This window comes from Mobula hypostoma, chromosome 1 (genome assembly GCF_963921235.1).
Source record: "Mobula hypostoma chromosome 1, sMobHyp1.1, whole genome shotgun sequence".
NCBI classification, from domain to species: Eukaryota; Metazoa; Chordata; class Chondrichthyes; order Myliobatiformes; family Myliobatidae; genus Mobula; species Mobula hypostoma.
In genome coordinates this window covers 11275889-11303589 of record NC_086097.1, presented here as the reverse complement: position 1 = coordinate 11303589, position 27701 = coordinate 11275889, and the positions used below count along the sequence as shown (strand labels likewise).

Sequence of the window (27701 nt, the reverse complement as noted above, 5' to 3'; positions counted from 1 at the left end):
GTCTTTGGTGCATTCATCCAAATCATTTATATAAATTGTAGAATAAAGATTGAAACTCCAGCACTGACCTTAGTTGGTATTATCAGCATCTGTAGATCTCGAGAGACGATGGTGTGACACTGTTTCTGATGGTTCTTGGGGTTGTAGACTTGGGGCTATTCGCACTTTCTGGAGTGGCTGTCCAGCCCCACTCCAGAGTGACAGTCTTTCTCACAGCGGCTGCAGGTGACGGAGGAAGGGGCTCTGGGTGATGCAGCTCTGGCTTTTCTTCTGGCTGTCATGTTGATGAGCATGTTGGTCCTTGCTATCTCAGCACGTTGTACACCACTTTTGACTGCGGCTCTCCTGTTGTCTGGCCTCCAGCTGTTTCCTCCCATGTGTTGAGGTCAATGCTGCCAGCTTCATAACATGCTTGCAGACATCCCTGTAGCGGAGCCATGGTCTTCCTCGTGGGCGGTGACCCTCGGTCAGATCGCCATGCAGCATGTCTTTGGGAATCCATCCCCAATCCATTAGATTGACATGCCCCAACCATCTGAGGGGTCTGTGGCTGAGTAGTGGATGGATGCTGCACAACCTCTGTGTTGGTGATTCTGCCCCGCCAGGAGTTGTGCAAGATGCACCCGAAGCAGCGTAAGTAGAAGGAGTTTAGCCGAGCCCACATGCCTGGTGCACACACAGCTTGGTCTTCTTTGTCAGCTGTCTGCTGTTCCACACTCTCTTGTTCAATCTGGCCATGACAGCTGCATCTTTGGCAATCCTGCTGTTCACCTCTGCTTTGAGGGACAGGGAGCTGGGGATGGTTGATCCAAGGAGTTGACTACATCAAGAGAGCAACCATCAATGGTGATGGGGAGATTTTGCACCCTGGGCCATGGCGTTTGTCGTCTTCAGACTGATGGTTAACCCAAACACCTTGTAGGCAGGGGTGAAGTGATTAATCAGTTGTTGGAGTCCACCTTCAGTGTGTGACGTCAATGCTGCATCATCTGTGAACAGCAAGTTGTGGATGAGGGCTGTCCTATCTTTGGTTTTGGAGTGCAAACAAGCGATGTTGAACACCTTGCCATCATCTCTAATGCGAAGGTAGATGCTTTCAGTGCGGTCTGCGAAAGCATTGTGAAGGAGCATGGAGAAGATTCCAAAGAGGGTCACTGCCAAGACAAAACCTTGTTTCACTCTGCTTCTCACCACTTATTACATCTTGCCAGCCTCATTTTCCTGCTAGTTATCATCATCCTCTTCATCAGAATATGCCATGTCATGTGACATGGGTGATCATGGTCCTTCATCTGTACCATGACTGTTCTTGGCAATTTTTTCCACAGAAGTGGTTTGCCATTGTCTTCTTCTGGGCGGTGTCTTTACAAGATGGGTGACCCCAGCCATTATCAATACTTTTAAGAAATTATCCGCCTGGTGTCAGTGGTGACATAACCAGGACTTGTGATATGCACCAGCTGCTCATATGACCATCCACCACCTGGCCCATGGCTTCATGTGAGCCTGATCGGGGGCGGGGGGCGGTTTAAGCAGGTTCTACACCTTGCCCAAGGATGACCTGTAGGCTAGTGGAGAGAAGTATGTCTAGCACCTCCTTTGGTAGAGATGTATCTGCACCCCACCACACAATCCCGTTAGTAGCCAGTCTTTTACCTTCACCAATTTAGTTACTCCAATTGCAGGGGTTTTTATTTTTGTACAGCACCTTCTCAAATGCCACCTGAAAATCAAAGAATTGTATTGTGCATCTTCAATTCCTCTTTATCCACAAACCTTATTATTTCTTCAGGGAACTCCAATAAATTGCTCAAACACCGTTACCCTCTCTCAAAACCTTTTAGACTTTAGTGGTTGACTTGAATTTATCCAAGTGCGGTGCCATAATGTCTTTACTTTTATTTGCTTCATTTTGTTTGGAGATACAGGGCAGAACAGACCCTTCCGGCCCAACGAGCTGTGCCATCCAGCGACCCACCTATTTAACACTAGTGGGTGGCATGGTAACGCAATGGTTCGCACAACACTTTACAGTACCGGCGACCCTGGTTCACTTCCTGCCGTTGTCTGTAAGGAGTTTGTACATTCTCCCTGTGAACCCTGTGAATTTCCTCTGGGTGCTCCAGTTTCCTTCACAGTCCAAAGATGTACCAGTTGGTAGGTTAACTGGTCATTATAAATTGTCCCATGATAAGGTTAGGGTTAAAATTGAGGGTTGCTGGGTAGCAAGGCTTGAAGGGGCAGAGGGCCTGTTCAGATTGTATCTCAAAAAATAAATATCCTTAGGACAGTTTATTAGCTGGTACACCTTTGGACTGTGGGAGAAAACAGGAGCACCTGGAGGAATCCCCTATAGTCAATGGGAGAACGTACTAACGGCTTACAGACAAATCTGGAATTGAACTCCAACTCTGATGTCTTGATCTGTTTATAGCATCGTGCTAAATGCTACACTACCATGTCGCCCTAAGCAAATTTAATCAGGGTTTTGAATATTTCCCCTGCCATGGACTTAACTTGACTGGCCTATAGTTTCCTGCTTTCTGTCTGTTTGGCAATTGAATGAAACCTTATCCGAGTCGAGGGAATGAAAACCTGGTTATCAACTGTTGCACTAACTACTCCTTTGAGATGAAGGATGAAGTGCGCTGTGGTCTGAAAACTTGTCAGACCACAGCTCCAAACATTTGCTCTGTACCACTGCCCCAGTGATTGTGTTTCCCTGGGTTACTCCCGAATTATAGCTCTTTCTGGAATAAATCTCCTTACCAGGATGCACAGTAGTTTAGGACCATATGTCACTCCCTTGCTTTTCATCATTCTGGATACTTTCTTTCTAATGGACTAACCCTCACTTTGTTAACTCATAAAATATGTAAAGGAATTCTTGCATTTTTTGTTCTTTTTCTTGGTAGCTTTATCTTGGCCTCTTGTTTTTCTTTTCTTGTTAATTTTAACAATTGCTCACTTTTACTCCATCCAATCTTCTGAGCTGCTACTACGAGGGGTGATTGATAAGTTCGTGGCCTAAGGTAGAAGGAGTTAATTTTAGAAAACGTAGCACATTTATTTTTCAACATAGTCCCCTCCTACATTTACATACTTAGTCCAGTGGTCGTGGAGCATACGGATTCCTTCTTTATAGAAGTCGGCATCTTGGACCTCCAGAAAGTGGTCCACAGCAGGGGTGATTGATAAGTTCGTGGCCTAAGGTAGAAGGAGATGAGTTATACTGCTCTCGTTACATGCACATGCAGTTCAACTCTTTGAATGATTATGCAGAAAATTTGAAGTTAATAACGCATCAGGGGTGATTTCTAAGTTCGCCTAAGGTAGAAGGCCATCTCCTTCTACCTTAGGACACAAACTTATCAATCATCCCCGCTGTGGACACTATCTGGAGGTCCAACATCTATATGTTCCACAACTGCTGGACTAAGTGTGTAAATGTAGGCGGGGACTATGTTGAAAAATAGATGTGCTAGGTTTTCTAAAACTGACTCCTTCTACCCTGGGCCACGAACTTATTAATCACCCCTCATGTCTTTGTAAAATCTTATATGGATTTCCTTTAATTGATTTTTAATTGAACATGAATGATAGGTCTTCTCTTTAAAGTTTTTCTTCCTCATTGGAATGTATCTTTTCTGTGTATTCTGATCTCCTTGTATGTTTGCTCAGCATTTGATTGTATGATCCCTTAACCTAATTGACTTAGCTCTTTTTTTTAACATGTGCTTTTAAATAAGTTTAAGCTACTGGCCAAGACATGCCCCTCTTCTCATTGCTACCATCAGGAAGGAAGTACAGGAGCCTGACAGCTCACACTCAGCAATTCAGGAACAGCTTCTACACCTTGGCAAAGAGATTTCTGAGTGGACATTGAACACATGAACACTACCTCACTACCTTTATTTTTCTCTTTTTGCACTACCTATTTAACAACTTTTTAAACTATATATATGTAACACTCGCTTTGCCCAGTGGCATGATCTCAGGGGTGGTAACCCCCCTGCCCGGCCAAACTTTAGAACTCCTGTTTAGGTGGATGCTGTGTGAAGTGTTCCCTGTGTCAATCAGTACCCCGAAATAACAAACAGTACACAATATGCAGTTAAACAAATAAGATTTTATAACACTTGGACTATGAGACTAGTAGGGAACAAACTATAAAATAAAAGGCACCAAGAATTTATTTAATTAGTTCATGCATAATTCATTGGAGCTCACTGTTTTCCTTCGCTGATTCTTCCTTTGATGGTCATCGACTCTCGGCTCCCGCCGGAGCCCAGAGGGTTGGACAGCCCACCAACTCCTCATCTCCTCTCTTCATTCCCCTCGCGCCTTCTGCCCAAAGCCCACGAAAACCAACAGCTTTCACACAAACAAGAAAGAATAACATCTCGCCCATTGGTTAGTAACTGATTTCCAAAGTCCCGTTATCTCTACCTATAACCCAAACATACTGCTACAGAGAACCCATTACCTCAGCAGTTAACACTACAGAGAAGCCACTTTATTATCCTTAGCAGTTAACATAAAAGAGAAACCCTTACGTATATACTGTAATTTGCAGTTTTTATTATTATGTATTACAATTTACTGCTGCTGCATAACAACAAATTTCATAATGTGCCAGTGATATTAAACCTGATCCTGGCCTTTACAATATACGGTTAGCTTCTGCAGCTGTTGTCAATCAGAATCTGCCAGTGCCTCCTCTGCCTGTTCAGTAGGATCTCAGTGAAATGAAAAGTGAGTGATTTTTAGGCTGCTTCTGGATCAATGTTCTTCCTTGTTATAACATCATCAGTATTAATAATTCAACAATCATCACAGTTTGGTTGTCACGATTTTCCATGGACAAAATGACTATCGTATGCAGTAGTGAAAAACTCCAATGGTAAACCAGTTAATGGTTTTAGTGCATCCTGAAGTCATGAAAAGCAATATAAATTGAATATGTTTTCTCCTTTAGGTCAGGCATTTCAAGCATTAATGTAACTAGCAAGATCTTTTGTGAACAAATTAATCCTAAAGTTCCACAAAGACAACAATAATGAAAGGATTTTTTTTGCTGTTCCATAGTTCATGTTTCACAAACAGTTTTGAGTCATAAGAACATCTTGGCTTTGCATTAGGAAAGGGGTTATTAAGCTGTAAGGCTTTACATCTGGTAGTGTAGCGGTGAGCATAAAGCTATTGTAGTGTTACCTGTAAGATTCCTGCTGCCGCGATAAGTTTGTACATTCTTCACATGACCCTGTGGGTTTCCTCTGGTGCTTCAGTTCCTTCTCACATTCCAAATATGAACAGGTTAGGGTTGGTATGTTTTGGGCACACTATGTTGGTGCTGGAAGTGTGGTGAAATTTATGGGTTGTCCAGCACAACTCTCGTTGATTTGATTTGACGCAAGTGACATATTCACTGGATGTTTCGATGTACATGTGACAGATAGAACTAATCTGTTCTTAAGGGTGCAGAGGAGATTTACAAGGATGCTATTGGGACTTGAGGGACTGGGTTGTGGAAGAAGTTGAGCAGGCTGAGATTGTTTTCATTGGATTAGTGGTTCCATTTAATATCAGAGAATGTGAACAGTATACAACCTGAAATACTTAGTCTTCACAGACATGCACAAAACAGGAAAAAACCCCAAAGAATGAATAGCAGAAAACATCAGAACCCCAAAGCCCCCTTGCCCCTCCCATTTACAAGCAGTAAGAGAAGAATCAACCTTCCCCCTCCTCCTTCCCCCACTTCCTCCAGCAAAAGCATCAACCAGCGGGAGGGGAGATCAACAGCTCACTGTTTTTAGTGTTACAATATGCTGTGTCACTTGTCTGCGTTCCCCTGACTCGAGGACCATTTGACTCACATTCACCATCGAGAGAGAAAGAGAGAGAATGACAGGGTAATGAGTTATTCTCTTACAGAAATGTACAAAATCAAGAGGGGCATAGACAGGTTCAACAAGCAGAGTCTTTTTCCCAGGGTGGGGGGAAACAAGAACTAGAGGGCTTAGGTTTAGGGTGAGAGGAGAGAGAATAAATAGGAACCCGAGAGGCAACACTTTCACACAATTCTGATGAAGATTCTCAACCCAAAACATCAACTCTTTATTCCTTTCCATAGACACTGCCTGACCTGCTGAGTTTCTCCTGTACTTTGTGAGTATTACCTTGGATTTGTGGTATTTGTAGAATCTCATGTGTTTTTCATAAGAAGAGTTGTCAGTATATGCAACGAGCTACCAGAGGAAATGCTTGCAGCAGATACATGATCAACATTTAAAAGATACTTGGGCAGGTACATGGATAGGAAAAATTTAGAGGGTTATGGGACAAACACAGGTTAAGTGGGACTAATCTCAGTTGCCATAGACCAGTTAGCCGAAGGGACAGTTTATTTGCTGCTTGGCTTCTTAACTCTGATCGGCTGAAAACAGCTGAGACAAGAAGATTGGCTCCACAAAGTTTGAAAGAGAAAATACAGTCTAGATTGTCTTCCTGTTGTCCTGGACATAATGATCAGATGTGGAAGGACAACACTGATAAACAGGGAATTATGGGAATTTTACAAAATAAAATTCAAGGAACTTGGCAATTAGCCACTTCGTTTTGAGCTTGAGTATGAATTGCTTCAGAGAGCAGTTTTTGGGCCCCTTGGATGAGAAAGGATGTGCTGACATTGGAGAGAGTTCAAAGGAGGTTCACAAAAATGATTCCAGGATTGAAAACAAAATAGCAATGTTCAAAGTTAAAACTTTCTGTCCTGAAGTTACTCCAAAAGATGATAGCATGAAACGCCAATTTTAAATGAGTGAATGGCCCCAGGTGGCTATTTCAGACAGCTTGATCACGTGCTCTCACTAGTTTTTCTCACATTGTCAAGTTATCAACGGAGCCTTTTGATTGATGATTGGATGTTTTCATTAAAATAGTTCTGAGGAAGTTGAGAGAAGTGGCTGGGGGGAGTTGCTGGATTTGACAGGACGAGGGGGTGAATTGGCATCGGCAGAGTGCTCAGAGGGAGGCTTAATTTTATTGTTGTTATAAACAGAGTTGTTTTGTTAGTTTTGAGACAATAATAACTGGAGAACTGCCTCCTGTTGTGCTTTCTTTACCTGATATTACATCTTTCATAAGCTTGTTTGTGAAGTGGAGTTTCCCAGCCCAGTTCACTTTTCCAGTGTTGATTTCCGCAGCAAGCAGAATGGATTTACTGTTACAAGTCTTATATATCATCGTCCGAGCAGATGTGGAACTTTCTCATCATCCTTCTAGACCTGAGGCTTGTACTGACCGTTCTTTCCTCAGCTGCATTACTGCCGGATGTTGAAGGTGTCCCCCTTAGATGTCAGCTTTGGATTGTCCATTTCTCGGATACAGCGTTGAGCTACACATACAAAATACAGGAGGCATTCAGCAGGAAGCATCTATGGAAATGAATAAATAGTCGCCGTTTTGGGCTGAGATCCTTCTTCAGGACTTTGAATTTAGGATTGATCTTCTCCTCTGCTCACTAATGCAATTCTTGAACTTCTCAGTGATTTCTACGGTTCTTGAGTTCTCCACCATCATACACTTAGTAAACTCCATCATGGAAGCCTCCGTAGTATCCTGGACACCTTCAAGGAGCGATGCCTCAGAAAGCTGGCGTCTATCATTAAGGACCCTCATCACCCAGGTCATGCCTTGTTCTCATTGCACCATCAGGAAGGAGGTACAGGAGCCTGAAGACACACACTCAATGATTCAGCAAACAGCTTCTTCCCCTCTGCCATCCAATTTCTGAATGCACATTGGACCCATGAACTCTACGACTTTTTTATTGCTTTTTCTTTTGCAATACCTATTTCATTCAACTACTTATATATACTTGCTGTAATTCGGCTTTTCTTCTCAATTATTATTTATTGCAATGTACTGCTACCGCAAAGTCAACAAATTTCACAACATGTGCCGACGATATTAAAGCTGATTCTGAACTTTGTTATTTTTAGTATTATTATTTATTATTTAGAGATACCACACAGTTACAGGCCCCTCTGACTTATCAACCCCCTACCACCTAATTACACCAATATGACCTATTAACCCATACGGATTTGCAATGTGGGAGGAAACCCACATGGTTACGGGAAGAATGAACAAATTCCTTACAGACAGCAACAGGATTTGAACCCGGGTCACTGGCACCTGTTATAGTGCTGTGCTAACCGCTACACTACCATGCCATCAGTAACATGTGCATTTTCAGAATCAGAATCAGGTTTATTATCACTGGAATGTGTCGTGAAATTTGTTAGCAGCAGCAGTTCAATGCAATACATGATCATATAGAAAGAAAAATCAATCAATCAATTACAGCAAATATATATGTATATTAAACAGATTAAAAATAGTGCAAAAACAAAAGTAATATATATTTTTTAATAAGTGAGGTAGTGTTCATGGGTTCAATGTCCTTTTAGGAATCAGATGGCAGAGGGGAAGAAGCTGTTCCTGAATCGCTGAGTGTGCGCCTTCAGGCTTCTGCATCTCCTTCCTGATGGTAACAGTGAGAAGAAGGGATGCTCTGGGTGATGGGGGTCCTAAATAGTGGATGTCACCTTTCTGAGGCACCTCTCTTTGAAGATGTCTTGGATACTACAGAGGCTAGTACCCAAGATGGAGCTGACTAACTTTACAACTTTCTGTAGCTTCTTTCGGTCCTTTGCAGTCGCTAATTCCCCTCCGCCCCATACCAGACAGTGATGCAGCCTGTCAGAATGCTCTTCATGGTACATCTATAGAAGTTTTCAAGTGTTTTAGGTGACAAACCAAATCTTTTCAAATTCCTAATGAAATATAGTTGCTGTCTTGCCTTCTTTATAGCTGCATCAATTTGTTGGGACCAGATTAGATCCTCAGAGATCTTGAGACCCAATAACTTGAAATTGCTCACTCTCTCCACGTCTGATCCCTCATTTTACCCTCCCTGAAGTCCACAATCAGCTCTTTCACCTTACTGGCGTTGAGAGCAAGGTTGTTGCTCTGACACCACTAGCTGGATTATCTTGCTCCTGTCTCCATCCGGGATTCTACCAACAATGGTTATATCATCAGCAAATTTATAGATGGTATTTGAGCTATGCCTAGTCACACAGTCATGGGTATAGAGACAGTAGAGCAGTGGGCTCAGCACACATCCCTGAGGTGCACCAGCATCGATAGTCAGTGAGGAGGAGGTATTATCACCGATCCGCACAGACTGCGGTCTTCCAGTTAGGAAGTCTAGGATCCAATTGCAGAGGGAGATACAAAGGCCAAGTTCTGTAGCTTATTGATCAGGACTGTGGTGTTAAACTCTGAGCTGTAGGCAACGAATAGCATCCTGATGAAAGTGTTTGTATTGTCCAGGTGATCTAAGGCTGTGTGAAGGGCCATTGAGATTGTGTCCGCCGTTGACCTATTGTGGTGACAGGCAGATTGCAGTGGATCCAGGTCCTTGCTGAGGCAGGAATTCAGCCTAGTCTTGACCAAACTCTCAAAGCGTTTCATCACCATAGATAGGAGTGCTACTGGGAGATAGTTATTAAGGTAGCTCACATTACTCTTCCTAGGCACTGGTATAATTGTTGCTTCTGACTGTAGCAGTGAGAGGCTGAAAATGGCCTTGAATACTCTTGTCAGTTGGTTGGCACAAGTTTTCAGAGCCTTACAACGTACTCCATTGAGGCCTGCCAGCTTGCGAGGGTTCACCCTCCTTAAAGACAACTAACATCGGTCTTCAAGACAGAGCTCACAGGGTCACTGGGTGCAGCAGGGATCTTCACAGCTGTTGTTATATTTTCCCTTTCAAAAGGGGCATAGAAGATGTTGAGCACATCTGGTAGTGCTTTGTTTCATAGATCTAGACCCTCAGCAGATGGTGAGCCTTCTGATTCATCCAGAGCTTTTGGTTTGGGGAATGTACAACAAGTTTTCGTTGGCACACACTCATCCACCCGGATTTTAATGAAGTCAGTAACAACTGCAGCATACTTATCCAGATTTGAAGATGAACCCCTGGCCACTGGCATTCAGGGCAGCAGTGAAGGTCCTTCATCTCTGGTGGTGTTCAGGGCTTCCTTCATCATGTCAGTAGCCTCCTTTTGGTTGTCACTACTGTCAATCATGCAAGTCCCGGGTGGAGAGTGAATTGCACACAGATGTAGAAGGTGTAGAAGGAATCTTCATTGCTGTTTCTGTAACAATTTTGTTTTACCATTCAGGGTTGTTAGTCCTAAACTGAACCCCCAAACTTGGAGGAACAGTGAACCGCTCCTAGTCTGTCCTCTACCCTTTGACCTGTTTGGCATGGGTAACCCTACCAAGAGCCAAAACACAAGGCCCTAACTCCAGCCAACATAGCTCGCTCAGTCATTGAGGCACACAAGCCTGCAAACCGTATGACAAAGTTGTAGTCCTCTTGGAGGACACTTAACAGCAGTAAAAACCATTTGCCACATTCTCATTCATTTTCCCAACAGATTCTATCCTTTTGCAGAGTTATGATACCATCATTGCAATATGCTATTCCACATATGTTCATGCCTTGTAATTTTCAAGTCATTGGTAAGCTTCAATAGGAATTGTGGTGCCCTGTTTTCCTAGTATAAAGGGTATCTGAGGACTAGTCTCTCTGAGTCCCAGGAGCACTACACCATACTTCCAGCGTGAAAAAGACTTATTTATCCCAACTCTCTTTCTTCCATATGATGACCACTCTTTAATCCATGCTAATACACATCCCTCAATATTATGAGGCCCTTCCCTTGTTCATTAGCCTTTTATGTGGCACCACATCAAATGCCAACTGAATAAGCTACTTCTTGTTTCATTGGAATCAGAATAAGGTTTAATATCACCAACATATGTTGTGAAATTCAGTGGCAGCAGTACAATGCAATACATAATAATAAAAAACTATGACTTACAGTAAGTATATACACACACACACACACACACACACCCACGCACATATATATATATGTTCATGGCTTTAATGTCCATTCAGAAATCTGATGGCAGAGCTGAAGAAGTTGTTCCTGAATCATTGAGAATGTGTTGGTGCTGTTTGCATTAGTCGCCTTCTTAATGGTGCTTTGGAAGTACAAAATTAGCAAGGAACTCAAGCAAATTTGTTAAATATGATTTACCGTTCATAAAACTATATTGATATTGTTTGATTATGTAAAGCTTTCTAACTGATTAGCTATTTTTTCTTTGATTGTTGACTCCAGCGTCTTGCCAACAATAGATAATAAGTTTAGTGGCCCACAGTTTCCTGCACTCATCTTCCCTCTGTTTGTGAACAAGGGGACCACATTTGCTATTTTCCAATCTGCCAGCATCTTCCCTGAATGCAATGAATACTTCAGGCAAAGGATCCATTGTCCCTATAGATCCTTCTATGGAAGCCCTTAGGTGCAGTCCATCAGGTCGTGATCATTTCTTTGTGTGTTGTCCTGTCAGTGTTTGCAAAACCTGATTCCCAATGATCTGGATTGCCTCAAGTCCTGTTTGAAACTAATCTGTTATTTTGGGATACTTGACAACCTGACAGTGAAGTAAAGAATTAGTTCAACGTCAACTATTTCCTTCTTTCCCGTTATTAATTCCCTAGGCTTATCTTCCAGGGGTCCTACACTTACTCATCTATCCTCATACTTCTATATTTCCTCATTTTGATATTACTCCTCATCAGTTTTCTCCTTCCTCGATAACTTTTCAATCTCTCACAGCTAGTTCCTAAAAAAATACCCAGTCCTCTGGTCAAACAACATCCTTTGCCAATTTGTATGTTCCGGTTTTTGATTTAACATTAGTGTGATATTCATACAGCACAGAAACAGGCCTTTCGACCCATCTAGTCCATTCCAAACTATCATTCAGCATAGTCCCATTGACCTGCACGCAGACCATTGTCCTCCATGCCCCTCCCATCCACGCAGCTATCTAAATCTCTCCTAAATGCTGAGATCGAACCTGCATCTGCCACACGCGCTGGCAGCTCGTTCCACACTCTCACCACCATCTGAGTGAAGAAGTTCCCCTTCATGTTCTCCTGAAACATTTCATCATTTGCCCTTAACCCATGACCTCTTGTTGTACTCTCAGTGGAAAAAGCCTGCTTGCATTTACCCTATCTATACTCTTGATAATTTTGTCCACCTCTCTCAAATCTCCCCTCATTATCTTACACTTAATGTTGATCTCCATTGTTAACCACAGACGGATTATCATTCTCATAAATCCCTCTTCCTAATTAGGATAAATTCCTTTCTGCTGATCATTGTGAGCTGGCTGTTTAAGTACCCACCACTGTGAATCCACTGGGTAATTTCTTGACTCCCAAAGATTATGCTCAGTTCTTCTTTTTTGGTTTGAGTATAAATTCTCCTCACGGTATTGGGGATGTGGACGTAAAAGGAACTGTGTAATCTGTACCTGAAGGTAATACATGCAAGATGAATTCACTGATTCCTTAAGGGGTGCATCACAAGAGCCTCTCAGAAGCTTCTCTGAATCCTAGTGTGCCAGCCACTTGCGATTCAAAAATCGGTGCTTGCATTGTTGAAATGCGGCTTCACACTGTGGAGACTAATTCCATCTGGTCTCTTCCTGTAATAACTCGTGTAGTGGCTGCAGCAAGGTTGACAGGTTGGCAAGGAAACATTCATAATAATTCAGCAAAGCCAAGGAGGACCAAAGCTCTGTCATGTTGCTTAGAGCTCGTGTGTTAACAGTAGCATTCGCTTTGCTCTCAGATGGATGTAATCCTTGCACATGAATTCAATAGCCTCGGTATCCCACCCATCTCTACAGGAATTGACATTTTGCTAGCTTCATTCTGATTCTGTATCACTGAAATATGGATTTCAGCATCAGAATCAGGTTTAATATCTCTGCAAATGTTGTTTAGTGGCAGCAGTATATTTCAATATGTAATAATAAAAACTAAATTTCAATAAGAAATATATTTCTATAAGTTATATGAGTAGTACAAAAAGAGGGAGGGAAGAAATTGAGGTAGTGTACATGGGTTCAATGTCCATTCAAAAATCTAATGGCGGTGGTGGTGAAGCTGTTCCTAAAGTGTTGAGTGTGTGTCTATAGGCTCCTGTACCTCCTCCTTGATGGTAGCAGTGAGAAGGTAGTATGTCCTGGATGATGAAGGTCCTTAAATAAGTAATGGATACCCCTTTCTGAGGCATTATCTTTTGAAGGTGTCCTCGATGCTGAGGAGACTAGTGCCCATGATGGATCTGGCTGAGTTTGTAGCTTTTGGCACCGTTTTCTGATACTGTACAGTGACCTCTCCATGTCAGATGGTGATGCAACCAGTTAGAATGCTCTCCACAATACATCTCTAGAAATTTGTGAAAGTCTTTGATGTCATACCAAGTCTCCTCAGACTTCTGATAAAATATAGTTGCTGTCATGCCTTCTTTGTAATTGCATCAATATGTTGGCCCCAGGTTAGATATCCAGAGATGTTGACACCCAGGATCTTGAAACTGCTCACCTTTTCCACTACTGATCCTTTGATTAGGACTGGTGTGTGTTCTCTTGACTTCGCTTTCCTAAAATTCACTATCTGTTCATTGGCCTTACTAACAGTGAGTGCAAGGTTAATGTTCCTATACGCTTCCTTGTCAACATCTGACTTGGGTTGCCTAATGCATTGTTACTCTACCTGCTGCTAAACAGGATATCATCCATCAAACAGATGACATAGTCAAGTCCATACTAAATCTGGCCCATTGCATGTTGGAAAATCACTGGTTTTATTGAAACCATTTGAGCTTGGCAATGATATCTCTGATATCACTCACTGAGGAAAGAAGTTCCCCCTCATGTTTCCCTTAAACATTCCCTCTTTTACCTTAAACACATGATCTCTAGTTGTAGTCTCACTCAACTTCAATGGAAAAGACAGCTTGTGTTTACCCTAATAGCTCTGTATACAGTACCTCTATCAAATCTCCTCTCATTCTTCTTATTACTGACATGGGCAACGTTTATCAACCGTGCACGCACAGCTTAGTTATTCTCTTTGATTGTCCCACTCAGCTGATTTCAGTGATAAATTTGTGAGTGAACCATGTTGGTGGATCTGAAGTCAGGCAGTCGCCAGGCTAAAGGAGCACAGTGATTTCTTTCACTGGAAGACATTTGTGAATAAAATGGGTTTTTACAGCAACTTAGCAATTTCATAGTTACTAAGACTGATAGAATCAATTTTATTCCAGATTTTTAAAATTACTCGAATTCAAGTTCCCCAGCTTTTTTTTGTGAAAATCAAACTTGTATCTCTTGATGAATAGACAAGGATTTTGGATACCAGTAATGTAACCACTGAGCTCTAATGCCCTTGGCATAACAGGCATAAGTTATAACACACTTTTCATTTTCTATATTGTTTCCTCTGCTAGCCTAATTTAACATCCCTGGAAACACTGAACCTTGGCCGGAATCCACTCAGCAATGAAGGAGTCCACAGACTTAAAGAAGGATTGATTGCTAATCGATCAGTTACACGATTAGGATTGGCATCAACAGCAATAACTTGTGAAGGTAACATCTTGTAAACTGTTTTCCTCCTGTAATTTTGAGCTCAAGCATATCTAGGACTGGTATTAGTCTGAAAGTACCTTAGAGCATTACAGCAGAGAATCAAGCCCTTCGGCTGACCTGCCTGAATTTCTCCAGAATGATCTGTCTTTGATTCAGATTTCCAATACAGAGTCATAAAGTCAGAGAGTCATAGAATAGTACAGCACAGAAACAGCCCATTCACCCAATCGGAATCAGAATCAGGTTTATTGTCACCGACATGTGACGTGAAATTTGTTAACGTTAATTCAATGCAATACATAATCTAGTAGAGAGAGGAAAAAATAATAATAATAAATAAACAAGTAAATCAATTATATATATTGAATAGATTATTAAAAGATGTGCAAAAACAAAAATACTGTATATTTAAAAAGGTGAGCTAGTGTCTAAAGCTTCAAAGTCCATTTAGGAATCAGATGGCAGAGCTGTTCCTGAATCGCTGAGTGTGTGCCTTCAGGCTTCTGTATCTCCCACCTGATGGCAACAGTGAGAAAAGGGCATGCCCTGGGTGCTGGAGGTCCTTAATAACAGACGCTGCCTTTCTGAGACACCGCTCCCTGAACATGCCCTGGGTACTTTGTAGGCTAGTGCCCAAGATGGAGCTGACTAGATTTACAACCTTCTGCAGCTTCTTTCGGTCCTGTGCAGTAGCCCCTCCATACCAGACAGTGATGCAGCCTGTCAGAATGCTCTCCACGGTACAACTATAGAAGTTTTTGAGAGTATTTGCTGACATGCCAAATCACTTCAAACTCCTAATAAAGTATAGCCGCTGTCTTGCCTTCTTTATGACTACATCGATATGTTGGGACCAGGTTAGATCCTCAGAGATCTTGACACCCAGGAACTTGAAGCTGTTCACTCTCACCACTTCTGATCCCTCTATAAGGATTGGTATGTGCTCCTCTGCCTTACCCTTCCTGAAATCCACAATCAGCTCTTTCGTCTTACTGACATTGAGTGCCAGGTTGTTGCTGTGGCACCATTCCACTAGTTGACATATCTCACTCCTGTATACCCTCTCGTCACCACCTGAGGTTCCAGCAACAATGGTTGTATCATTAGCAAATTTGTAGATGGTATCTGAGCTGTGCCTAGCCACACAGTCATGTGTGTACAGAGAGTAGAGCAGTGGGCTAAGCAACCACCCCTGAGGTGCGCCAATGTTGATCGGCAGCGAAGAGGACGATCCAGTCCATACCAAATTATTAATCTGTCTTGTCCCAGCAACCTGCAACTGGACCATAGCCCTCAGTACCCCTCCTATCCATGTACCTATCTAAATTTCGCTTATATGTTGAAATTGAACCCAAATCCTCCACTCCCACTAGCAGCACATGTACACTGTCACCAGTCTCCCATGTTCCACTTATGCAGTTCACCTTTCACCCTTAACTCGTGAACTCTAGTTCTAGACTCACCTAACCTCAGTGGAAAAAGCCTGTTTGCATTTACCCTATCCATACCCCATCATAGTTTTGTATACCTCTATCAAATCTCCTCTCATTCTCCTACACTCTCGGGAATAAAGTCTAAACCCATTCAGACTTGCCCAACAACTCAGGTCCTCAAGTCCTGCAAGCATCTTTGTAAATTACCTTACCCCATTAAGTTCAAAAACTAAGCAGACGGAGACTGTTTCAGTATTTTGATGGGATACCACGTAGGGAAGGCTGTAGCTGGAAAGGAGAAGGGTGGTACGAGAATTGCTTCTGATACAGTCCAAGTCTCAGCATCTGAGATGGTTCCGATGACCTTGGCAGTGATTTTGACTTTTGAGAAGGTGTTTTGGAAGAATCCAGCAACTTGCCCAAGTTTCTGTTTGTTGCATAGAGTTATGGAGAGGTACAGTATAGAAATAGGTTCCTCATCCCATTGGGTTCACGCCAACTGCGTTCAGGAACAGTTATTACACTGCAACCATCATAGATAACCACCCTGAACCAGTGTGGACAACTTAACTCACCTCAGTTCCGAACTAACTCACTTTCGGGACTCTATAACGCAGTATTATTTATTTATTTATTATCGTTTACACAGTTTGTCTGCTTTTGTACGTTGGTTATTTGTCAGTCTTTGTTATTTATAGTTTTTCATAAATTCTATGTTTTTTTTTATTTTCCTGGACATGCCTGCAAGAAAATAGAAACATAGAAACATAGAAAATAGGTAGTATAAATGAATCTCAAGGTAGTATATGGTAACCTGTATGTACTTTGATAATAAATTAACTTTCAACTTTGAACGATCAGACACTCATTTTTACACTAATCCTTCTCTGACCCATTTCAGAATGAGAATCTGATTTAATATCACTGGCATATGTCGTGAAATTTACATATAAAATTAAATAAGTAGTACAAAAAGAGGGAAAAAAGAAAAACTGAGCTTGTGAGGTGAAGTGTGACATATTCTCTCCACATTAATCAGAGTAATCTAAATCCTGCAGTTTTATGATTTATCAGCCCACAATAACAGACATCCCACCTCTCCCGGAAGTTCCGGGAGTCTCCCGCATATTAATAGTGGCTCCCTGATGCCCTCAAATTATATACAATGTCCCGGAAACCAATTTTTTTTAGAGCGAGCGAGCGAGAGAGAGAGAGAGAGAGAGAGAGAGCACCATGGCAGAGTGTTCCAAAAAAAGAAAATGTAAAACGTATGTCACCCCAGACTACCCTAAAGTGTACTCCTGCTGAATAAGGGTCAAAAAAATGACAGTGTTACTCGCTGCACTGTTTGCAACAGTGACTTTTCTATTGCCCATGGTGGGTTAAGACTGTAAAAGACATGTTGAGGTGAGTTTAACAGGTGTCATTCGTTCATTAGTATAGCTAACATTAATTAAGCTAGCTGGCTAGCAAGGAGCTACTCTTTTGCAGACATCCCCCCTCTCCCGGAAGTTCCAGGAGTCTCTCGCAAATGGTGCTACCTCCCTGAAATGAGTTTTTGCAGGTTGGGATGTCTGCAATAAATACTACTTATTCCTATGCCAAACTAATTTAAATGACAACATTTTATAGATGAACATTAGGTCTTGATCTTTGCATTTGGTTCTATTACTTAGATTTTAATTTATGTAGGTTGCAAAATTTAGCATTCAGGGGCTTTGCTAGAGTAACCTGCAGATGACTAATGAGTTAGTGAGACCACGATAGAACAACCTCTGATCAGCAGGGGGTGTGATTGGATTTCTCCCCCCTCTCCCTTCTCTCATTTTCCACTCCCCATTCTGGTTCTCCCCTCACCCTTCTCTTCTCCTCGCCTGCCCATCTCTTGTGCCCTACCCCCTTCCCTTTCTTCCATGGTCCATTGTCTTCTCCTATCAGATTACTTTTTCTTCAGCCCTTCGCCTTTTCCACCTATCGCCTTCCGACTTCTTACTTCATCCCCCCTCCCCAACACATGCACCTTCTCCCTCACCTGGTTTCACCTATAATTTGCCAGTTTATATCCCCTCCCCCCACCTTCTTATTCTGGCTTATTTCCCCTTCCTTTCCAGCCCTGAAGAAGGGTCTTGGTCCAAAACGTCAACCGTTTATTCCTCTCCGTAGATGCTGCCTGACTTGCTGAGTTCCTCCAGCATTTTGTGTGTGTTGCTCCAGTTATGCCAACCTACTCTTGTGCTTTATAAGATTCTTTTCTGGAGGTGATGTGAGAAATTGCACATCCTCACCTTGAATAATGTAACTCTCTATCCAATTGGCATCATGCCTCCTGACTGATTATGATAATTATGAATTGTATGTTTGCAGTTTATTTGTGAGACTATCAGCCCCGACACCATTAATTTTTCAATTAAGGATTATACCACCTTTGAGAGATATTGACTGTGTGGCATTAGTAAAATGTCGGTTTAAAAGTGCTCTGCTCATAATTTCAAGCGAGAGTTACCTTGCTTTAAGCCCTTTCTTAGACAAAGAGAATGGTATTTCATACAAGCATATCTCAGGTATGAGAGCTGTCAGTCATTCAGATTGTGGCATCAGCTAGACTTTGTTTCTTGCTAATTATTTTACAGAGCTCTTATGTTCTGAGTATGCTCTTGGTGTAGGTGAAGGTTCTAAGACTTGTTGATTCATGTGCTGGTCAAGGGAATTGCTAGATGAGTCAGCATTTATTAGCTAATCATAAATTGCTCTTGAAAAGTTGGCATTGAATTCCATCAATGAACCATTGCAGAGAAGCTGCTGCTTGGTGGGATTTAGACTCAGCAGAAATGAATACTAATTAATGTGGGCACTTTACTAGTTACACCTGTACACCTTATTAATGCAAGTATCTAACCAGCCATTCATGTAGCTGCAACTGAATGCAAAAAAAAATAGACATAACTAAGAGGTCCAGTTTTTGTTTAAACCAAACATTAGAATGGGGGAAAGATACATGATCTCAGTGACTTTGACCATGTTGGTGCCAGATGGGTGGTTTGAGTATCTCAAAAACTGCTGATCTCCTGAGATTTTTGTGCACAACAGTCTCTAAAGTTTACAGAAAATTATGTGAAAACCTAAAAACATCCAGTAAGTGGCAGATCTGTGGGCAAAAATGCCTTGCTAATGAGAGAGATTAGAGGAGAATGACTAGACTGGTTCAAACTGACAGGAAGGCAATGGTAACTCAAATAACCACACATTACAATAGTGGTGTGCAGAAGAGCATCTCTGAATGCACAACACATTGAACCTTGAAGAAGATGGGCTACAGCATTAGGGGATCACACTGAGTCCTTCTCCTGTATCTAATAAAATGGCCATTGAATGTATTTCCAAGTTGATAAGTTGTGGGAACTAAAAGGGGATTTACATGCAGAGGCATTCTCATGTTCAGGCTGATGTTGGTGTTGGAGATTCCATATTTGACAGGGACTGTCTGAGAACTGCATGTAAAATCTTGTATGCATCTTGCAAATGTTGCATGTTGTATCTATGGTGCACTAATAATGGGAGAAAATGATGTTCAGGGCGATGTGTGAGGCTCATATTCAATCCAGCTGACTTGCAAGGCTGTGTTAACCACCTTGACGTTTCTTGGACTTGCCACCATTGAAGTTAATTTGATTTTAATTAATCTCTAGGTGCCATTGCCATGGCAGAATTTATAGTTGAGAGCACTGGAATCCTGAGACTGGATCTTCGAAGGAACAGAATAAGAACTGGAGGTTTGATGGCCCTCACTCTGGCAATGAAACTAAATAATTCATTGGTCCAACTGGATTTGGATAAGGGGCTAATGGGTGAGAAGGTAAGTAGATGCAGTACGAGTCGGTTATTAAGTCATTTAGATCTGAATTAGTCCAACTATAAATTCACTGACCATCTTTGGACTGATGCTATCAGTTGTTATTCAAGGACCAGATAGGAACAATGCAATTTTTTGGTTAACATCACCTGATTATTCATTACTGTAGATGCTGCTTGACCTATTGAGTTCCTCCAGCATTTTGTGTGTATTGCTCCAGTTAAGCCAACTTTCTTTTGCGCATTATAACATTCTTTTCTGGAGGTGATGTAAGTTGGCGGAAGGTACATTGGTAAAATTCCTGGGAATATTTGAAATGTGACATGCTGGGTTTCTTTTCCTCTTATCTCTTTCCTTTTCAACCAATTTTATTCCTGAATCTTCTGACTTGACAACATAGGTGCTATTCAAATGATACAAGTTACTTTGGGAACGCACCCCAAAAATCTCATTTTTGTCTACTTGTTAATTCTAAACTCCAGACACACCTTCCATCACCCACATTATAGCTGGCTAATGTTAGTTTCTAGCCCCCTGCCTTTATAAAAATTACCTGCAGTCACCAGGATGATACTGCAGATGCGTGGCTAGTTAAATATGGAGATGAAGTTTGCTATAGTGTAGGAGTCAAGGACCAAAGGGCACAAACTCACAATGGAGGAATGCCCATTTAGAACAAAGGTGAGAAGAAATCTCTTTAACCAGAGACTGATGAATCTGTGGAATTCATTGCCACAGACGGCTGTGGAGGTTAAGTCATTGGATATACTTAAAAAGCAGAGGTTGACATATTCGTGATTCGTCCAAGTGTCAAAGGTTACGGGGAGAAGGTAGGAGAATGGGGTTGAGAGAGATAAAATTAGCCATGATTGAATGGCAGAGCAGACTTGGTTGGCCGATTGGCCTAATTCTGCTCTTGTATCTTATGGTCTTATGGACAACAGGGAAACTTGAAGTATTTGGATGATTTCATTGCAATTGTGAAAGACACTGTATCTTTTTTTAAATCGGACAATGAAATAATTCTACTCGCTCTCAAGTTAGAAAGTCAATGTTGATGTACTTATAAGGGGGTTTCGTCTCTTATGTTACTGTGTAGGCTAATTAAAATTGCTTCTTTGTTATGTTATACTTGGGAATGCTTCTTTGTTATGTTAAATGCTGAGAAAATCCTTCCTGCTAGCGGTTTGTTGAATCATGTTACTGATAAGAAGATGTTATGAACCAATTGGGATAGTTGTTATGTTTTTGGTGTATTTGAAGATACTGTATGCGTGGGGTTTTGGGGGAGAAGGCAGGAGAGAAAGACAGAGGATGGACCAGGTGCTGTGAGTCCACTAACGGGGTCGGATCCCGAGGAGGGCGTTCGGCGAGGAGAGGAGACGGAGACGGACTCGTGTGAAGCATCTGGTCGACCACCGTTGTTGGTCCCAGGCGGCCGGTCGAGGTGGTCCGAGGGGTCACAGGGTGAAGAAGAAGGTCCTTGAGCTCCAACTGTTTTGTGCGCGAACAGATTGAACTTTGATAAGTGTGGCGCCTTTTATTTTCCTTTTATATTTTATTCTCTATTAATTATATAGATCCGGTAATATCTATAAACTGTAAATCATTTAATCGAATCTGGTGTATTGTCTGTTATTTGGGCGGGGTGGGGTACATCACACAGTGTCCACACAAACTAATTACCCAGTTTGCTGGGGCCGAGGGCTGTTTCCCTAGACGACAGTGAGCCGAGCGACCCTGAGGGTGGCCAGGGGGGGCTACATACTATTGCTTTATATTTATTGCCAAGCAGGTAGGGAAAGAAGTTAGACACTCCATGACTTGGTGATGTTGGAATGTAACTGAGTTCTAGACCAGGACATCTTTCTGGAGAAAGTTATTGATAATATTTGTAGAGCAGTGGTTCCCAACCTCTTTCTGGTTACCACCCACTTGGCTTCCAGCCCACATCCCCAGCACCCTCCTCTTCCTTTCTGCCCATTACATAAAAACTATGACGAATTTTGATTTATGATGCACGTTGAAAGAAAATAGGAACTGCAAATGCAGAGACAAATTATTACCCTAAAGCTACAAATAAACTATTTCTTTAATTACAGTAAAGACTATTTTCATCAATAATTTGAGAGCATACATCGGTGGTTCAACTATTCACTACTTTATTGCTTTTCCACCTTTTCAATGAGATACTTGGGCTTGGTGCAGTGACATCAGCTTTTCAACATCTGGCTGAATGTCACTCAGAAGGAGGCTCACATCCCCATGTTCGGTAATTTGCTTCTGTTTTGTTGCTTTGAAAGAATTTGGACAACTGCACTGAAACCGCACTCCACTAAACAAAATGCTGGAAAGGCAATAAGGAATATCTCAACCTTTTTCCACACTGCATGATAGCTTTCAGAATTTCTTTCTGCAACCAAAAGTAACAAAATGAGTTCTTCATCCATCCTTCCTGTTAATTCCTCATTATAAGTGTTCAGGAATTGATTTATTACCTAATCAATTTATTACCTAATTTATTACCTCTGGTGGGGGAACATGTCACGTCCTTTTCAAGGTGGTTAGTCCACCTTTGGTCCCCACCTGGCACTCAGCTCTCACCTGTGGCTCCCCATAGCTGTTTGCATGCGACAGCAGCCACACCCTGGGCAACGGCTTCGACAAGCCGGCTAAACCAGGTGAGGGTAGCCGACGAGTCTCAAACCCTCGGTGTGATAGGGAGTTGTCTATCCCAGCATGTGAAGACAGACTCTGGCGGATTGAGCGGACGAGACCTATGGAAGGTCCAGTGGTCAAGAAGCCGGTCTCTGCAAGCGTCATGGAACGTGTAGAGCAGGACAAGACACAAAAGACGTCCTGGTCATCCACTGTGCCTAGTCCCATCTCCAGCCGTCTAGACTCTGTCTTGCCACTGGATCCAGATGGGAATTGGGAAGAGAGAGTGAGGCTGACGCTGCGCAACTCTCCCTCACTTAAATCCAAATCATGCGCTAGTCTCGACACTATCAATGGTGTCGAGGTTTTCATCAATGATGACGATGGATGAACAACAATCTGGAATTTGGATTGAGAGGAGATCCTGAAATTTCTCTGACATATCTTCCAGTTTATGATGGTGCTGGTGAAGCAGCCCAGCGACTACTTACTAGTGGTAAATAAAACAAAGAATACTTTACAAGCAAATTGTTATTATTAGAACTATGGTAAACAATCACTCCAAACGATGGAGGGGCAAGTGAAGGCAAGGCTGAGTCAAGGGCCGAAGCCTATGAGTGTGAGGCGAGATTGAGGCAAAGTCGGGTGAGGTCAAGGCATATTTGAGGCGAAGTCGGGGCAAGCACAGTGAAGCATAGTCGGAGCAGAAAGGAGACAGATTTGAGGCCCATCAACCTAAACTGAGAGTGAGGTTTGATCAGTCTAAGTGCCAAGCCAATTTGGAAAGGTCAGCTACTGGCTGAAATGTGACTGTAGGGTCCAGGCCTAGTGTGTATCAATGTGACAGGGCCCATGTCCTAGTCCTAGTCTAGTGCAAAGATTGAACTGATGTTTCAATGATTTAAATGCCGATCCAGATGGATTGAAAAGGCAGGGTGTCTGGACAAGAGATGAGGGTTGGCAGGCTGAGCTCACTCATCCACAATGTTTACTCGGCTCTGCATTGAACTGCGGCTGAAGCTGTGGCCTGCTCTGGGCTCCATGTCTGAGTGCTCTGCAACGTTTACTCGGCTCTGTGCTGAACTGGGAGTGAGACTGTGGCCTGCTCTGGCTGCTCTGGGCTTTGTGTCTATGGACACATTTTTGTTCTGAATGCTATTTGCTTACTTTTATTGTTTACTTGATTTGTTTTTTTCCCCTCTCTGAGTATTGGGTGTTTGTCTTTTTTTGAGTTCTTTTGGGTTGACTTGTTTTGTGTCTGCCTGTAAGGAGACAAATCTCAAGGTTGTATAATCTACACATACTTTGATAATAAATGTACTTTGAACTTTTTGTAGTTCACCCAGGTGAGCACAGTATACTTGATGATCATCATCTGGTATTTATTTCTTTCCAGCTTAAAGGCTCAGAAATTAGAAAAAGGTCGCAACAGCCACTTACTGTAAATAGGGTTAACTTGAACAGAAATGTGGAGACAACTGATTTGACTTTGATAAGATCCACATCATTTCCTTGCAATTGAAGATTGATTTCATTAAACTCTGTGAATAATTCTGACAAATAAGCAATGTCATGCCTAATATTCTTGAGTTAATTACTGAATGAGGCATTCGAGTCTTTAAAGAATTTTATCACAGTTTCAAAAAGCACATAGAAGCATTTCAGGCAAGTTCCTTTTGAGAGCCATCTGACTTCTGTGCACAACAGCAAGCATTCAAATTATTCATGATTCTCAATACAATGTTCTTGAAATAGTCGCAAATTGAGAGCATGGGACTTGATTTTGTTTACCACTGTGATAACAGTATTAATGATTTGTGTAGCTGACCACTTAGGTTTTTTTTTTAATGACAAGATGTTGTCTGTGAATTGCACAGTGAATGGTAAATATTATGGCGAGCATTTGGTCCATAATGATAGACAAAGAAGCTCGTTAAACTCAACAACCCTTTTATTTTGACAAACCTAAAAACAGACTGGCCACCATGACCCAGAGAGAGAACAAGTCAGTATCATTCAGACAGGGAAGGTAACCATCATTCACCCCGGTTATAGTTAGGGTGATCCACAAGCACACAAGCAAATAACTGCATAACCTAACCTAAAATGTAACAATAAATGAATTTGAACTTCCTACCATAATCCCAGAAAAGCACTTTAACACAAGAACAATAAATAGTGTTGGTCATTAGATATTCAGGGGCGGGCTGTCGACCATGCCCCACCCCCTAGATTATCAGATTATGTTAGGTACTGCTTTTTTCACAAAAAGTTATAACCCTGTGGTATCTTCTTGTCATTTTGCCCAAGCAAGTATGTTGGTGAGCAAAATGTCCTTCTCTTTGAAAAATTCTCAACAACCCAAAATATTGACTCTCCCCTTCATATCTGTTTCGAGTCCCTTTGCAAATAACAATGAACCGCGCTTTCACATTTTATGAAACAAACATAACTAAGAAGCAAAGATTCATTTACTGTCAGATTTGACTCATCCAACTGCACAGCAAATTCTGTTGTCCCAGGTTTGTTGTACAATGTACCTTCCACATTCTCAGACATTTCATCTATTTGTCGTTGGTCTGGTGACTTGTGCCTAACTGTACTTAGAACCTCCATTACTGCTGGCAGAATCAGTTCTTCTCCAATTGTATGGGGCTTTCCAGTTTTAGCATTGAGCAATGAAATGTCGTATGAAGCCTGCAAACCATCACTGTTTTGTTGTGAAGTGCTGGGAAATATGTTTTGAAGTGTTTTTCATTTCTGAATGTTTTTATACAGTGACTGAAAATAAGCCAAGTTGTTGATTGCTTTATCAGTGAGTATTCTCTTTCAATGTTCAAGCAGTATGGATGATTTCACTGCCTCATTTGAAAAAACTTTTTCCACACAGCACACACATTGGCTGCTTAGAGCTGGTATAAATCCATATTTCAGATACTTCATACTGTACTATCTACACTTCTTTTTCGCTTAGTCTGCTCCTGCCATTATCACTATGGATTAACAACCATGGTCAATCACCCATAGTTTAAGTCTGACCTCAAGTGATACGATCAATAAAGGGCAAAGTTATGAATTCATTATAGCTCAGGCAAAACCTGACTTTCAGGCTGAAGTTGCATAAAGTGGAGCAGAGATATCTCAGTTGGGCCATGGGCTAGAGAAATGCAGTCAAGACAATTTGAAAGGCCAGATTCTGAGTCTTACCCCATTGAATGCTAAGCTCCAATTCACAGGAAATGCATCACTGCATGATTACAGTATAGGAATCATAGTAGCTAACACTATACTACAGTAGCAATTGGCAATAATGCATGGGCTGAGCCCAGAAATAGCACGATTTCTTCAGTCCAAATTTCTCATGATATGCCAAAGGCAGAAGTGTCACATTGCTTTTCAACAGCTGTTATACACCTCGAGCAAAGTTTCAGAGAACAGTGGGTTGGCAAGAGATGAGGTGATCATGTAATCAATTATGAGGCACTGAGGATCAGATACTTACAGTAAGTAATTAATTTCTTAAATTAAGCCTGTAATCTCTCAGTTGCCCCTTTATTACCAAGTGTCCACCAACCATCCCCTTTATCTTTATTTACCCCTTAGACACTCCCATCACCCCTGGAGTGGGGGAGGGAGGGGACATGAAATCATTCACTCTGGGTCCTTCTGTTGTAGAGGAAGAGCTATAGCGATTGGAGGATTACCCCAGTGCTACTCTGTAGTGAACAGACACAGGCAAAATGGCTAATCTGATGCTATTACCTTATCAATTTCATTCACCTATTATTACTAATTAACAGCTTTTATTCTTGGTTAAATATTATAAGCACTAGAGGTCTCCTTTGTATGAACTAAGATGGAAGGTCATTACGCTTAATTAAAACTCAGTGTGTGTGTGTTTGTGTGAGATTTAACTATTTGAGAAGGCATACAGGAGTAAGATAGCTCAGCTGGTTGAGTGGTGTTGGAACAACAATCTTTCATTCAATGTCAGTAAGACTAAAGAGTTGATGTGGACTTCAGGAAGGGGAAGGCAAGGGAAGACACATTAGTCCACATTAAGGGGTCAGAAATGGAAAGGGTGGGCAGTTTCAAGTTCCTGGGTGTCAACATCTCTGAAGACCCATCCTGGGTCCAACGTATTGATACAACTACACAGAAGACACGACCATGGCTATATTTCACTTGGAGTTTGAGCAGACTTGGTATGTAATAAAAGACTTTCAAATTTCTACAGATGTACCGTGAAGAACATTCTAACTGGTTGCATCACCATCTGGTATGCAGGGATTACTGCACAAGATCAGAAAAAGCTGCAGGAAGTTGCAAACTTAGCCTACTCTATCATGGGCATGAGCCTCCTTGGCATCGAGGACATCTTCAAAAGGTGGTGCCTCAGAAAGGAAGCATCCATCATTAAGGAACATCATTACCCCATTCTCATTTCTACCACCAAGAAGGAAGCACAGGAGCCTGAAAACATCCACTCAACATTTTGGGAATAGTTTTTTTATTTATTGAGATACAGCATGGAACAGGCCGTCCTGGACCTTCAAACCACACTTCCCTGCAGTCCCCCAATTTAATCTGAGTCTATCACAGGACAATTTACAAAAACAGATTAACCTAACAACTGGTACATTTTTGGAATGTGGAAGGAAACCGGAGCACCCGGACTAATCCCATGCAGTCACAGGGAGAACGTACAAACTCATTACAGGCAGTGGCAGGAATTGAACCCAGGTCATCTGTACTGTAAAGCGTTATGCTAGCCACTACGCTACTGTGCCATCAGATTTCTGAAGCGCCAATGAACTCATCTCCACTCCCACCCTATTTTTCTTTCTTGCTCTCTTTTTGCACCACTTATTTGATATGTATTTGATATGTATTTAATAGGTATTGCAAGGTACAGTTGCTGCAAAAGAACAAATTTCATGACATGTGCCAGTGATATTAAACTTGATACTGCTCCTTTCTATAACTGTTAACCCCCTTACCAATCAAGAGTCTATCAATCTCAGCTTTAAACACACCCATGAGCATGAGCATACATTTCTTGAAATTGCGCTTCCCCATGAACTTTTCATGGAATTTTATGAGACATACTCTTGTCAATGAACCAAAAAGACCATGCAACTCCATTTAGAGTG

At 41.8% G+C, this 27701-nt stretch overlaps 1 protein-coding gene across 1 annotated transcript in view; it reads left to right on the top strand.

The window, feature by feature from the left end:
- si:dkey-288a3.2 (protein phosphatase 1 regulatory subunit 37) overlaps window positions 1–27701 on the top strand; it is a 244333-nt gene that overhangs the window by 57117 nt on the left and 159515 nt on the right. Inside the window, exons 7-8 of the mRNA XM_063057338.1 lie at window positions 14466–14607; window positions 19727–19893. Coding sequence (XP_062913408.1) covers window positions 14466–14607; window positions 19727–19893 — 309 coding nt within the window. The remainder of the gene's footprint in view (window positions 1–14465; window positions 14608–19726; window positions 19894–27701) is intronic.